Source organism: Thamnophis sirtalis, unplaced genomic scaffold (assembly GCF_051295495.1).
Source record: "Thamnophis sirtalis isolate CommonGarterSnake01/CBP01778 unplaced genomic scaffold, rThaSir2_p1.2 scaffold_2, whole genome shotgun sequence".
NCBI lineage: Eukaryota > Metazoa > Chordata > Lepidosauria > Squamata > Natricidae > Thamnophis > Thamnophis sirtalis.
This window is the reverse complement of record NW_028261382.1, coordinates 122,527,446-122,542,757: the sequence shown is the minus strand read 5'-3', so window position 1 is coordinate 122,542,757 and position 15,312 is coordinate 122,527,446. Positions and strand designations below refer to the sequence as shown.

The 15,312-nt window shown below is 41.8% G+C and overlaps 1 protein-coding gene across 1 annotated transcript; it reads left to right on the top strand.

Moving 5' to 3' along the window:
• The first annotated feature begins 3,135 nt into the window (after nucleotides 1-3,135).
• On the top strand, nucleotides 3,136-12,978 carry CTHRC1 (collagen triple helix repeat containing 1). Its single transcript, XM_087703851.1, has 4 exons — nucleotides 3,136-3,312; nucleotides 7,371-7,592; nucleotides 10,166-10,382; nucleotides 11,998-12,978. The coding sequence occupies exons 1-4, from the start codon at nucleotides 3,151-3,153 to the stop codon at nucleotides 12,138-12,140; spliced, it is 744 nt and encodes a 247-aa protein (XP_087559977.1). The 5' UTR covers nucleotides 3,136-3,150; the 3' UTR covers nucleotides 12,141-12,978.
• Nucleotides 12,979-15,312: the final 2,334 nt, after the last annotated feature.

The following is a 15,312-nucleotide window of genomic DNA, read 5'->3' as shown; positions in this document are numbered from 1 at the left end:
GGATAAGGACTCATTTTCACCACAAAGTCTAGTGAGATTGTAAGATGACAATGTTGTAAGCCCTTCAGAGTCATTGGATACGAGAGGGACAGCAAACAAATTTAATAAATACATAAATAAAAGATTATGTGACATCACATCATTTTTCTACTTGTAATGACCACACAGATAATCTTTTAATGTACTCTAGTTTTAACAAAACTTGTTAATTTGACAAAATGCTTCTGATTTTTGGAAGCCTGCTGAACGTCTTTGTATCAATCAGCCAGACAGTTGGTCGTGAAAACCAAGCAGTGACTCTCTGCATTCTCAAAGAAAAAGCAGAATTTAATTGCAATAAGTAGCACAGTTCGACTTCAACAATTATCTCTTTATACTTCATTTAAAAAGTTCCCACTGGAGAAAACACTTTGTTTCCATTGCTTATTTCCTAATTTGAAACAGACAATAGCTTCACCTGGGTTTCTCCCCCCCCCCATTTTTCCCCGTTATTTCCATGGGAAATTGAAACGCTTTGCTGCTTCCAACGTGTCATCTCCCTCCCTTGTCTGCAATGTGCTGCTTTGAAGATCGCCCGCTGGACACGAGGACCTGGTGAGTGCGACCGCCAGTAAGCCGGGCCCTCACTCGGGCTCTCCAGCAAGGCCCGCAGGTGACCTGTCAGAATTGAAGGACCCTTGAGATGGAAAAGGCAAGGCCACTTCCCAAAGTCTGGTCTTAGGCCTGAGGAGAGGTGGGTGCAGCTGGTACATTGTTCCGGGGCCTATGGAACTCATAGGGGGGCCTTGATGGGTAAAATCAGCAAGCTAAAGCTGATAAAAAATTATCTAAGATCAACTAGTGTTAGGTAAGCTCTCCATTGGGAGACCGAGTACGTTCAGCGAAGCATTGTGAGAGTTGTGTTGGAGAACACACAAACCAGCATACAGAGACACTGTAGTTTAAATAGGCTTTTACTTTCGTGGAAATAGAGGTATCAGAGTCCATCAACCAGTCCAAGTCATACACCAGTGATGGCGAACCTATGACACGCGTGTCAGTGCTGACACGCGTAGCCATTTGGGGTGACACGCACAGGATTTCATGCGATTCATCCTCGGCTCCTGCACGGCCGCCGAGGATGAAAGAATCTGTGCTGGAGGAACGGGGGGGGGGACGTGTGATCTCCCCCGGCCACACTCACTTACTGTATCGCCGCCGCCCCTTTCTGAGCGCAGGGGCTGCTGGTAAGGCGTGTGTGCCGTGCGCACACACGTCATCAGCGCGGCGAGGGAGGACCCGCAGGAGAGGAGCGCGGGAACAGTGCGCGCCTCTCTCCAGTCAGGCCGGCACAGAGAGTCTACTCCTGGGACTGTCGGTTAAGACCGCACCACAGAAGGGAACAGCGGAGTGCCAACGGGAACTGTGAGCGCCATTATACATTTTTGTAGTTTAAACTATAAATTGCGCAAAATTATGTTTTTGTCGAAGTGACACACAACGCGAGTTATGCTTGATTTTTTGCCAATTTTTGACACACCACGCCAAAAAGGTTGCCCATCACTGTCATACACGGATAAGACAGTCAGTCATCAATGTCTTTCAGTTAAGGGATAATCCAAATAACATAATCTAGTATCATATATTCAGTTCAGTACACAAAGTTTGCTAGCAGTTGCAAAACTTACAATAGCTCACTCAGATCAGATCAGCCCAGCATCTAACGAAAACAGAGAGAGAGAGCTAACAGTCCTTCTGGCTCCCTCTTATGGCCAATTGAGGAAAACAGCAACCAATCACATTTTACAGTATGCTTTAAAGAAACAGGTACAACATTGTTACATGATTTATATATTGCCAATCCAACCGTTAGAATTATATTCCTAACAAGCTACATCACAGGGGTGACTGGTAGATTTAGCAAGCCTCAGTATTGAGTCTGACCTTGCAAAAATGATTGATTTTGATGATGCAATTCACAATTTTGCCAGGAAGAATGCTAGGAAAGCACCTTTGTTTAACAAAATATAAATGCCACATCTCAACTATAATAACTGTTATGAGCTTGTTGCAGAAAATCAGGAGATTTGGACTGCGAGATCAAGAAATAGCTTTATTTGGCCAAATGGTTCAGATAGAGATAACAATTGGCTAAATTCCTTAATTCTAAGCAAAGAAGCGAGTTCTACCGTATTTCCCTTTCATGCCTAGGCTGCAGTAGGCAAGCAGGAAGCACTGAATACATACTGGTTTTTGTGGTTAAGTTATATGCCTGACTCGTAGGCGAGACGTCTAACTGGCTTGGCCTCCTTAGAACAGATGTTGTGGTCTGACATTTGTATTTCCAGAGTTCAAGTTTCTGGTTCAGTAATGTATAACAAAATAGAAGGGATAGATGGGGCTCCCAGGAGGTCTTATAGTCTGACCCTGTTGCATGTTATGTCCAAATCTCGCTTTATGTCCTGCCTTAAGCTTGCAATCAATCTAGTTTTAAATTCATTGCATATGTATATTGTTTCATTACTGTTTACATATTTGTACTGTTGTTTTAAATTATCTTTTTACAGAAGTGCCTGTCCTCTTTTTAATTTATGTGCAAGCATGCTTGAATGCAATTAATAAATGCACAATTATGACATTATTGATTTATGTGTCCATGTGTAGGTGAAGGGACCCATCTTAGTCTTTTTCCAGCACTTAATAATCCTCTCGGCGGTCCTGTGTGGTCTTCCTCCCAAACAACCCCCACGAGCCGGAGAGGCCAACCTGTGGCGGGATGGCGAGCAGGGGCGCCCCGCCGCGCCTCCACGTGGTCGAAAAGGAGGGAGCGCCGCAGGGACCGAGCGGGAAACCGCATCACCACCAGCCCCAACGCCGACCTCCCTCCTGTCTCGCCCGGAGTAAAGTGGCGGGGGAGAGCTACTTTCGCCGCCTTTTTCGCCCCCGGCTGCCTCCCCCCCCCACCGGCCCCAGCTAATCGGGTGGAGGCGCGCCCCTTTCAGAGGGGAGCCAGCGGCGCATTCCTGACCGCCCCCAGGGAGAACTGGAGCTCTCCGGCAGTGAAAGCCTCGTCTGTGTGGCTGCGCCTGGCGGGACGCTGCCCGCTTCATCTGCGCTCACCGGCGCAGCGGCCAGCCCTTGCCAGCTCGCAGCCGCCAGCACTCGCCGACCATGAGACCGTCGCCTGCCGCCGCGCCGTGCTGCCCGGCCGCGCTTTCTGCCGCTCTGTTGCTTTCGCTGCTTCTGCTGGCGGCCGCTTCGTCGCCCGGGACCTCGACGGAGACGCAGAAAGGGAAACAAAAGGCGTTCCGTCAGCGGGAGGTGGTGGACGTGGTGAGTGGAGGGCCAGGCGGGCGATCAGGCGGTGCGGGGGGGGGGGGCAAGAAGGCACCGCTGGAGTGGAGAGGTCTGTCCCTTTCCCGGGGTCACGCTCCGTCCCTTGGCTTTTTTTTTCTTTTGTAAAGATACAGGTATTTACACGTAGTCCTCGACTTACAACCGTTCCTTTAGTGGCTGTTCGAAATTACAGCGCTGAAAAAGGGATTTATGGCTGTTTTTTGCATTTAAGGACCCTTGCAGCATCCCCAGGATCAAGTGATCAAAATTCAAATGCTTGGCAACTGGTTCATACTTATGACCGTTGCAGTGTCCCAGGGTCATGTGATCCCCTTTTGTGACCTTCTGACAAGCAAAGTCAATAAGGTAGCCAGGTTCACTTAACCACTGCCCTGATTCACTTAACAACTGTGGAAAAGAAAGATCGTAACATGGGGGGAAAACTCACTGAACGACCTTCTCATTTAGCAACAGAAATGTTGGGCTTAATATGTGGCCATACATTAAGGACTTCCTGTATGCACATTCTGGATGGGGGAGTCGGAGTGGAGGATCCTAAATGTAGTATCTTGCCTAGGTAGCCTTTTCCTCTGATGCACAGTTTTGTTATAGGAGTAGGTTGCTCTTCTGTTACGGATAACCATATTGGTTCTAACAGTAATAGTAGCACAAAAGGGTTCGGTGATTTCAATTAAAATTAAACATGATAAAGATAAAACATAGGAAAACTGGATGAGAGGATATTAGGCAGCAAAGAGATGGTCACACTTAATTCTTCCTGTATTTTATATTTTGCTAACTCTCAGCCTTGAAATCAAGCCTGTGTGCCATTTTGTTCAGCATGGCTTACAACAGAGAACTTTTTTCCCTGTGCAAAAATGTCTCTAGGCATAGTTGACTGAAGCTGGCTTCCCTTAAAATAAGTCTCAGTTTTCCCTCTTAGTATGCCAAATAAGGAAAGCCATCTTATTCTCAAGAGTTCTTATGTGAATAAGATCAGGCTGAAATTGGAGTTTGGATACCAACAATTGAAGGAAAGACAGCTTGGCCTTCTGCTGTGGTGGGACTCAGAGGATGAGTAACTTAGTTGGTTTCCTCCAGTCTTGGTGATTTATTGAGTTGAGCATTTAGGGAGATTAGTGGCTTCTGAAACATTTTTTCTCACTGAAGGCATTCCTTTGTAAGCTGGAGGAATCATTATATTTAGTCTTGGGAATTATGTCTTTAATCATCACTATACCTTCTTTCTATAGTGTAGGGAGAGTGGAATTTACTTGTACGAGAAAATCTATCTGAAAGCAAAATGCTTTGGAATTAAAAGGGTTAGACCTCAGCTATATAGTATATTTGTTGGCATGAGTGTAGGTAGAGACTTCAAGTTGAGCTTGACTTCTGGTTTCATAGACACAGCAATTAAATCCAAGAATTTCTTTTCATTTCCCATCTAGTTCACAACCTTTTTTTCTGTGAGTCTTCTTTCCAAATACTAAGAGATTCTGCCTAAGTGACAGCTAAACATAGTTGGCATAAACATAATTCAGGCATAAAAACAAGATCAAATGGAGGGGATGTACTGTTGTAAAGAATTGTACCAGGCGTTGAGTTTATTGAAAATCATTTAATTTGAAGAAAAGCTATGGAGCCTCCAGGATACCCTTCTCCAAACTATGCCTTCCAGGCTGCAATTCCTAGCTTACAAGGCCATTCAGATACTTCTGAGGGGCATCATAACGTTGGGGAAGGCTGCTTCAGTGCTCAGTAGCTGGAATTTGGTTCAGAAATGGACTTTTGCTGTAAACCCACTTGTTTATGAAGACCTCTTCCTCCTTCTCCCCCTCCCATCCACCCACCAACCAGCTTTTAGTCTGCCTCACTCGTTCAAAACGTGGCTTTCCTCAGACGTGGTTTGATATTCAAGTCAGTCCTGTCTGCCTCAGAAATTCCACATATTCTTAGCATGAGCCAGATACTTTTAGGAATGGCTGTTTCAACCCCCTCATACAATCTTCTCACTGATTACCTCAGAAAGGATTTACTTTTCCTCATATTTCTAGAAATAGCATTTCGCTTTCAATATGCTGTTCCCCTGGGTTTACTGGCACTGACAATAGTAGTAGCAAACTGGTTAATTCTGCCCTCTCTTCTTAAGAGAAGGCTTGGAAGAAATAACCTATTATTATATATTCTGTTCTATTTTTCTTGGCTCCTACTAAGCTTGTACTATCCATTTCTGAGCAGAGTTTGTCAAAAAGTGAAACAACAACAGAGCATAAAGAAAACAGGATAAATGCTTGTAGTCTGCTATTTTTATTTTACCTGAACAACAAAATTAAATCAAGAAGATATAGAAGATTGAAAAAATAAATCAAACTAAAAACCTACAATCAAATTTTAAAATACACTGTATGCCATTAAGATTAAGAGCATTTGGAACAAAATTGTACTTCTGTAGCCTATCATAATTTGGAACAGAAAAAGAGAATGAGAGTTGTGGTCTCTGAGACCTACGGGTAATTTGTGTTTTGTGATACATTTAATATTAACAACATTGGTGCCCTAGTCCTCAAATTCATAGCACAGAAGGAAAAGACAATAGAGAAAAAAAATGAAAACAAAGCAACTCAAGCCCTAATTTGGAATATTTATGGTTGCTTTAATACCTGTGATGGGAATTGATTATTCAGGAAGAGAATTCCCCAAGCAGAGGATCTCACAATCTTCTGAGAAGGCAGTTGCCCTCAGTGGTCTTTATAAGGAGGGAGAAAATAACGTCAAGTGGATGTGGCGGATTCTTGATGCTTACTTCATTTCTTCCTCAATGGGTGACTGATTCTAAAAACCTCTTGAGGAAACACAAGCCCCCTGTACAGGGGTGGGCTGCAACAAGTTTAACAACCAGTTTGGTGATCGCGTGCTTCGTGTGCGCATGCGCACTTTGCACACACATACGCCCTTTGCAAACGCTTGCGCCTAATGCACTTGCACGCAGCGTTCAAATTACAGCAATTTGAAGCTCAGCTGCTTAACTTCTAGGGCAACCCTGGTATGTAGAACAGCAAAGGCATGGAAATCAGCTGCGCCGTATGAATCGGCTGAACCAGAAAGAAGGATTTGCTCTAGATCAATGGTTTCCAACGGTGGGGGGGGGCATGCTCCACAATGGGGCAATTTGATTTTTAATGGGGGCAATTTGAACCTTGTTTAAACCAAGTTAATGGCCTTTTAGGCTTCCTCCGCGTGAGTAGAGTTCACTTTTTGCTTAAAGTAAGAATTATATGTCACGGGGGGGGGGCATCAGGATTTTAGAGATGCTTAGGGAGAGCATGGAGAAAAAAAAGGTTGGGAGCCACTGTTCTAAATGGTTGATACCAATGGAGCAAGCCCCACCAACAGGTGGCAGCATCTGGACCAACATTTTCTGAGGTTGGAAGATAATTTTGGTCGAATAGCTGACCAGGTTAATGTTTTGGTGGAAGACCAATAAAGAAAACCCCAAGATTGTAACCTAGATTAAGAAGCTGAAAAACAACTTTGCGCATTGCCAAGGTAACACATGGATGTGTTGATGAGGTCAGCACTAATGAAAATTGATGTGAAGTTATCTTTTTAATTTACATCCATTTGATTCACTTAGAATAATTTTGAAATATAAATGCGTTGGATTGTACTAGTAGAGATTAAAGGAGTGATGGGATTGATTTGTACTGCAATTTACCTGGTTCTGTGTTTGAAAGACGGTAATGTGGATTTTATAGAGTGTTTCAAGGATTTCTTCTCCCTCTAGATGCGATATATGTTCTCCTATACACTGAATTACAATTTCAAATTGTTTTAAAAATGTAAACACAAACTAAGTTATCTATTTGACATCAACCTCTATATTCACTTGAAATTATGACTATATTTTTCCCAAATGGGAGGTTCATTTTCAGTTTGCTAAATAGGTTTGTTTCCCCCCCCCATTTAATCTATCATTTTTGTACTATTTGTTCTCTTTATCTTAAGTAAATAATAATAATGCCTGTGTGATGCCAACATACCTTTTTGTTTCTCAGTATAATGGCATGTGTATGCAAGGACCTATTGGTCTTCCTGGAAGGGATGGAAACCCTGGAGTCAACGGAATACCTGGAACTCCAGGTATCCCGGGCAGAGATGGGCTTAAAGGAGAAAAAGGAGAATGCATTCAAGAAAGCTTTGAGGAATCCTGGACTCCTAACTATAAGCAATGTTCATGGAGTGCCTTGAACTACGGCATAGACCTTGGAAAAATTGCAGTAAGTATACACAACTATAGCATAACATGTAGGCCGCCAAGATATGGTGAGAAATCTGTTCCATATTGCTTTTGCTTGACTAATCATCTGTTCACTTCTAGGGGCTCCAGTTTTGGCAAAGGTAGATAGCCTGCCGCCAGGGGTGGGCTTTAAAATTTTTAGCAAGTTTAGTTTAGTTTAGTTTTAGTTTTATTAACATTTATAGGCCGCCCTTTTCCCTGAGGGGACTCAGGGCGGCTTACAAAATATAGGAAGGGGGAATACACAACACTAAACATAAGACAATACATAAGAGTAAAATAGTACACAACATTCATTCATCATTCGGGTGGGGACAGATTATAATCTTTATCCCCAGGCCTGACGGGATAGCCAGGTTTTAAGGGCTGTGCAGAAGGTCTGGACAGTGGTGAGGGTACGAATTTCCACGGGGAGATCGTTCCAAAGGGTCGGAGCTACTACTGAAAAGGCTCTCCTCCGTGTGGTTGCCAGTCGACACTGACTGGCAGATGGAACTCGGAGGAGGCCTAATCTATGCGATCTAATGGGTCGCAGGGAGGTAATTGGCAGGAGGCGGTCTCTCAAGTACGCAGATCCACTACCATGAAGCAAGGGGTTCTCTGCTCAGTTGCTGGGTGGGCATGGCCATGGTGGGTGTGGCCTAGTGAGCCTCCTGCACCACAGGAGGTATTTTTGCCCTCCCCAGGCTCCGGATATTTTCCTCGATTCTCTGGGAGGGCGAAAACGGCCTCCCCAGGCTATAGAGGGCCTCTGGTGGGTGGAAACGGGCCCATTTCTGGCCTTCCGAAACTTCTGGTAGGCCCGTTTTTCGCCCTCCCCGAGCCTCATACGTGTCCTGCACTTACCTGCATCCAAAATAGGCCGTGTGGGGAATCCTGGGAGGGGCAGGGTGGGTGGGACCAGCCAGGAGTGGGTTTTTGGGATTCTCCAAACTGCATAGAATCTTAGCTAGAGGTTCTCCTGAACTCCGGCAAACCCCCAGCAGCCCACCCCTGCCTGCAGCCATGTATGGTTCTAGATCATCTTTGGAGTTAGCGGAAAGGTTTGTCCTATTTTTTTAGGTTTCAGTAAGGGAGAGAGTCAAAATGGACGCTTGATGTTTCAACTGTAAAACTGAAGCTGTGCCCCTTTTTATAAGTGGGTCTTTGATTATACAGTTACAGCCACATTTTGATCCCCTGTGGATGCCTTGGTGTACCTTAAGCATTGCAAAAACCCCAAATTGGAATTTTTTTTATATTTGGGGGATGCTTTAGGCAGGGGTGTCAAACGTCATTTCATTGAGGGCTGCATCAGGGTTGCGTTTGACCTTGCGGTGCTGGAGTGGGTGTGGCCAGCTCGACGTCACTTGTGTCGGAGGGTGCCTGTGGTGGCCTGAGCGCTCTGTCAGTGAAAAGGGGCTCCCAAGTTCCATTTTTGCTGGCCAAGGCACTGTGGGCCGGTCCTTTGCTGTTTCCAGGGTGGTCCCATGGGTCAGATCTAAGCATCCTGTGGGTTGCATCCAGTCCATAGGCCTTGAGTTTGACACCACTGTTTTAAGGGATACAGTGGGTATTTGCAGGGCTTCATTCTCCCCCTCCTACCCTTAAACCACTTTACTATGACCCCGGATGGCACCCAATGTTTGGCCTAGTCCTATTTGGTGACATCTTGACATCATTGACCAAAGTCCTAGTAACCCTAAGGTGGATCCTCAAATTGAATTTAGCATTGGCATAAAACCAATAATTCATAGATTTAAATACAGCAGTAGGGTTTGGACAGGAAACACTTCAACATTATTGCAATCAAGTTGTGAGCCTATGTGATCAAGCCTATGTGAGGAAGTAACAATTTTAATGAGTTAATAGCAGATGGGCTTTTAATACTATTATTCAAAATAGGCAGTCACTTTTTGCAGCTTCAGAATGACTGATTAATACATGAAAGCCCTTCAATAGAAAGGCATTTAAAACAAAATAGTATCTGTGATTATAAACCTTTAACTTTTGACAGAGCTTAGTAGCTGAATGCATATTTTGTTTCTGGCATTTCCAGAGAGGGGTTGAAAAAGATTCCAGATTTTCTACTAGACATTTTGATCTAGATGTACCTGTTGATTGGATCTGCACATTAAGCCACAATATGGCTTGTTTGGTTTCGGTTTAGTCTCTGATCCAGCCACTGACGTTTGTAAACTTGGCTTAGGTGTGAATTCAGCCAACAAATTCAGCTGATTTCTTCAGCAAATTACCCAAACTGTGACTGCACTTTCATCAATACACATAACACTATGAAGCTTACTCAGTCAGAAAATGTATTGTATGAAATGATGCATTACCTGTTTCACTATAGATGAATTGTTTTAGTTGAAAAATATCTTAAGTACAAGGAATGCTCAATTGGAACAATTCATTCATCATTACCAACTGGCACTCCCCCCCCATCACTTTTTTATCTGAGTTTTATGAAAGTGATCTTTAAGAATATCTCCAGGGTTATCCCTGTTGCAGAAGAGCAATGTTTAAGATAATTGTATTTTCTACAAAATTTCACTTATTCTTTTCTCACAGGAATGTACATTCACCAAGATGCGTACCAACAGTGCTTTAAGAGTTCTTTTCAGTGGATCACTTCGACTTAAATGTAGAAATGCCTGTTGTCAACGCTGGTATTTTACTTTTAATGGGGCTGAGTGCTCTGGACCACTTCCTATTGAAGCTATAATTTATTTAGATCAAGGAAGCCCGGAGTTAAATTCTACTATTAATATACATCGCACATCTTCAGGTATGTACTGGAGTCATATCATAAAAGCAAGCATTTGATGCTGAAGCGCCTACTGTTACGTGAAATGATGAAGAGATTGGGGATGTAATTATCCATAGCAAATAAAATTCTTACGACAAGCCAATGGATTGGTATAGCTCAATATTCTTTTCAGATGCTAAATTGTCAGAGGAGCTTAAATTTAGAGTCTTTCCCAATCTTAAAACATTTCACTCAAGTGCTATGAAGCTGATAAAATGCTAACCATGTTTGAATTCTGGATTGTCACTAAGCACTGGACCACAAACTAGCCAAACATATTTTGGCTTGGGGTTTGGTATTTGGTATTTGGTATTTATTCGATTTGTAAGCCGCCCTATTCCCCGAAGGGACTCAGGGCGGCTGAACAAAAACCAGGGGAAGGGGAAAAACAAATACAGAAAGTAAGACAAACAGGACAGTGATACAACAGTTTAAAAAAGCACAGCAAGCACAGCAAATTCGAGTAGGGGGGGGGGGAACTCAACCCCAGGCTTGCAGGGACAGCCAGGCCTTAACGGCTGTCCGGAAGGCCTGAAGGGTGGCGAGGGTCAGAATCTCCACGGGGAGCTCGTTCAGTTTCATAGAAACTGAATCAACTTGTTAAGTTATGGTACATGGTATTCCATCTGAATCCAGGAAATTGAGAGTACAATATTAATTGTAAATAAAAGGCATGTAGAGAATAATAATCTTTATCTTCTGCCGTGCCACTTCAATAGCAAGAAACCCCGACTAAAAAAACAGCCATCCAAGAGAAATGATAAACAGTTAAATAAAAATCCGTTTATTTTTTATTAAAAGGACAATGAAGGGACCAGTGGCTCAGTGGCTAAGATGCTGAGCTTGTTGATCAGAAAGGTTGGCAGTTCGGCGGTTTGAATCCCTAGCGCCGCGTAGCGGAGTGAGCTCCTGTTACTTGTCCCAGCTTCTGCCAACCTAGCTGTTCGAAAGCATGTAAAAAGTGCAAGTAGAAAAATAGGAACCACCTTTGGTGGGAAGGTAACAGCGTTCTGTGCGCCTTCAACGTTTAGTCATGCCAGCCACATGACCAGAGACTTCTGTGGACAGCACTGGCTCTTCGGCTTTGGAACGGAGATGAGCACCCTCCCCCCTAGAGTCAGGAACGACTAGCACATATGTGCGAGGGGAACCTTTACCTTTAAAAGGGCAATGAGGTTTTTTATATATTAATGACTGTTCACTTTCCTTAAAAAAAACCTCAAGGAAGAAATGCAATTTCTCTCCCATATTAATTCTTATGTGCAAAATGTATTTTAAAAGGATAACATGTATGGAACTTGAGATGGAAGGGCGTGAGAGATTCGAGAGGAAACTTTCTTGTTGTTGGGCAAGAAAGTTCCTCATGTGGCCCAAAGGAACATTGGAAAGCAACAAAGGCTGTGACCTCAGTTTCCCTTTGCATGGCAAGGGAGGTGGGGTTAGTTAGGCATTCTTCCTTCCCTTTGTATCTTTGCCAACCAAATACTGTAATTGCGGATTGCCTCTACCGATGCTCAATACCATTTTCCATTGTTAGTCTTTAATGTTTGCCATGGATTATGGGTGAAATCAATGCATTTTGTATTTTAAACAGTGGAAGGATTATGTGAAGGAATCAATGCTGGATTGGTGGATATTGCTGTTTGGGTTGGGACTTGCTCAGATTACCCAAGAGGAGATGCATCAACGGGATGGAACTCGGTGTCTCGCATAATTATAGAGGAACTGCCAAAATAGAGCTTTCAACCTCTTCTTGCTATCCCCAAAACAACATCCAGGACTTTATGCAACCTCTTATTGGTTTGTTTTTCTACATGAAAATATACATTGGATTATAGTGCACAAATCTATTTATAGAAATACGGTAAAAATCTCTTTTGAGCCACGTTTGACTTTAGATGATTTGACAGTTAAGCGTATGTGTAGTTTTTGCCAGCTACACAAACGTGATTTGTTTCCAAGATGTTTTGGGATTTCTTGGGAATTCATGGTCTGTGCTAACCAAGCCTGGGTCTACTAAATTCCTGAATCCACAGGAGGCAGCCTGGTGCTGGCCTCTGTGGAGGTTTTACAGAAATACCAGTAGACAATTAATACTCCATTTTTTATCCCATGTATCCTTAGCATTTTTCTACAGCATTTTTGGAATATAGATCCTAAAGGAGCAATCTGTATTAATGGTTACTTTTCTATCAATTCTATATATCCTTGTATTTTTTCAAAAATAAAATCTACATAGCCAATGTTAATTTTATATCTTTAAAAAGCAACTTTTTATTCAAGTGTATCTTCTCCATTCCCCCAATGTATGATTTGTTTTCTAAGCTTCAAGTTCCTATTGAAAGGAAATTAGAAAACTAATTTTCTTGTGATGTGTGAAACAATAAAATAAACCTGACCTGACCTGAAAAATGACCTGGTAAATATTATTGTAATACAGTAATTTAGTAAACCTGTATTTTTATTATCTAGTGTATAGCTGTCATCTTGATGTATTATATATGCATAGAAGCTATGCCAGGCATGGTGGAAGATCTATGTAATTTTTTTGATTTAAATAAAAATGTAAGAGCAAGTCAATGTATGAATGTGAATCATTATCTAAAAGTTTAAACATAAAAGTTAGTGAAATGTATAAATGAACATGATACCTCTATAGCAGCAGTGTCAAACTCAAGGCCCCGGGACCAGATTTGGCCCGTAAGGTGCTTAGATTTGGCCCGCAGGGCTGCCCTGGAAATAGCGAAGGACCAGCTGTGGTGCCTCTGCCAGTAAAATTGAGCTTGTGAGGGCCACGTGCAGACTTCCCAAGCTCCATTTTCGCTGGCAGATGGTTGCAGGAGGCCGTCTCAACCGAAAATGGAGCTCGGGAGCCCATTTTCACTGGCAGAGCATTTGGGCCGCCACAGGTGTTCCCCCAACACAAGTGACGTCATGCTGCCCACACCCACCTCAGCCCCCTCTCCGGGTCAAACATAAACATGATGTGGGTCTCAATGAAATCGAATTTGACACCCCTGCTCTATAGCATATTTGAACTACAAATATGAACAAAAGGTTAATTTTTAAAGTATTTACAAATACATATGGTAATTTTTTTTAGAACTTTTGCTCTTAAATATTAGCCTTAGCTGTTTGCTGCCAGAGTTTAGAGACATTACCCATTGTTCCTATTTGTATGACTTGATATCAATATGACATATGAAACCTTCAAAATTAGATTATGTGGAAATATACATATAAGATTTTTATGTTTATACTGGTAATTCTTTTGCAATTTTGTTGAGTGTTACCATTTTAAAAAACCTTTAGCTTAAGCAGAATTTTAAAAATTAAGTTAACATATTATTTAACTTAGAAAAGATATAGTGTTTCTGTAGTATATAACTTTTTAAATCATTTTACTGGATCACAAACAAAATATTCTTAACTATCTATGCCTTAGTAGTTTAAATGTGAAATTTAGATTTTTGTACCTTTTGAAAATCTTACTATAATTTGTTCAAGTTTTCCACAATTTTATCATCATATCAAAGAGAAGGCAAAACAGTGAGTTCATTCACATTTTTAAAAACCTTGGCCCTAAATGTAATGAACTTTTTCATTTCCTTTCTGGGAAGAAATGTTTGTTCTGGTATTTTTTTTTGTTAAAGTAGGTAGAAAATATTTTATATGTGAACCCTTCTGATTTTTTTTCAAAGATTTAAAAAACTTGTTTTCATACTCTTTTATTAAGGATTATGGTGCTACTTTAAGTAGCACAGACCCACAGATAGATAGATAGATTACAAATATTTTGATAAATATAAATATATAAGAAATTATATAATTCTAGGCAAACTTAAAAACTCAGTGATACTTCTTCGTGAGCAAATCCAAATACAATTAAGGCCAATGTTCAGCAGTTACTAATATTCCTTGTCTTGTCTTGGTTAGATTGGAAGAAGTAGATTGGGGTAGCAGGAACAGCAAATATGTTGGGTGAACAAATCATTCTGAGTGGGTAGTGGTTAAAAGAAAAGTCTACATTTTTGGAAGACAGACAAAATATAAATCAAACAGCAATACAATTGGAGCAATGGCAGAAACGACTAATGGTTATATTTTTACCTGCAAGCCATTGTTATGCGTCTCCGAGGTGGGGTGTGGGAGAAGTCACTGATACGGTATTGTTACTGCCCAATTGCCTGGAGACTGAGGTAAATCTGAGGACACTCCCTCTGCTCCTCCTTCTGACTCCCCAGATTAACCTCAGTCTTCGGCCTAACAGGAGCTATTCAGTGACTCTCTGGATTTCTTTGGTTTTTTTCTTCTTTCCAAAATTTTTCCTTTTTTTTTTTTGAATCTCCTACCTCCTTCTATCGCGCCCCTTACCTGCCTAAGCATGAGCTGCGCTCGCTGCAACCTCTTATTCATTCCAATGTCATATAATTGTTTCACTATAAATATTGATTTAACTATTTCAGCACAGACCTTTAGTTTTAGTCCCAATTTCATAATGATAAGAAAAACATGATAGTCTTGCTTATCAAGCAAAATGTTACTGCATTACTAATAGTCATCATTTAATAATAATTGGAAACGGTAACTTCTTTGCTAAGTGATACAGTTGTTAAGTGAGCCATCACATGACCACACTGGATTTAGAATGTCAATTTCCTCCATGGTTGTTAAGCAAGATGTCATGTGACTGTGACTTGCAATTTTATTTCCAGGTTTTCCATTGACTCTGCTTGTTCGAAGCCAGCTGTGAAGCATACAAATGATAACTGTGGAACATGGAGACAGTCATAAGTATGAAGACCGGTCATAAAATTAGTTTTTCAGTGCTGTCAAAACTTTGAATAGTTGCTATAAAGGGTAGTTGTTAAGCGAAGACTACATGTATGACTTTAGCCCTATTCATTAT

Bases quoted from the DNA above. Each gene is read 5' to 3' on its own strand.
- CTHRC1 (XM_087703851.1), top strand. From the start codon at position 3,151: ATGAGACCGTCGCCTGCCGCCGCGCCGTGCTGCCCGGCCGCGCTTTCT. The intron at 3,313-7,370 runs GTGAGTGGAGGG...TTTGTTTCTCAG, and splicing joins AGCGGGAGGTGGTGGACGTG to TATAATGGCATGTGTATGCA. The intron at 10,383-11,997 runs GTATGTACTGGA...TATTTTAAACAG, and splicing joins TATACATCGCACATCTTCAG to TGGAAGGATTATGTGAAGGA.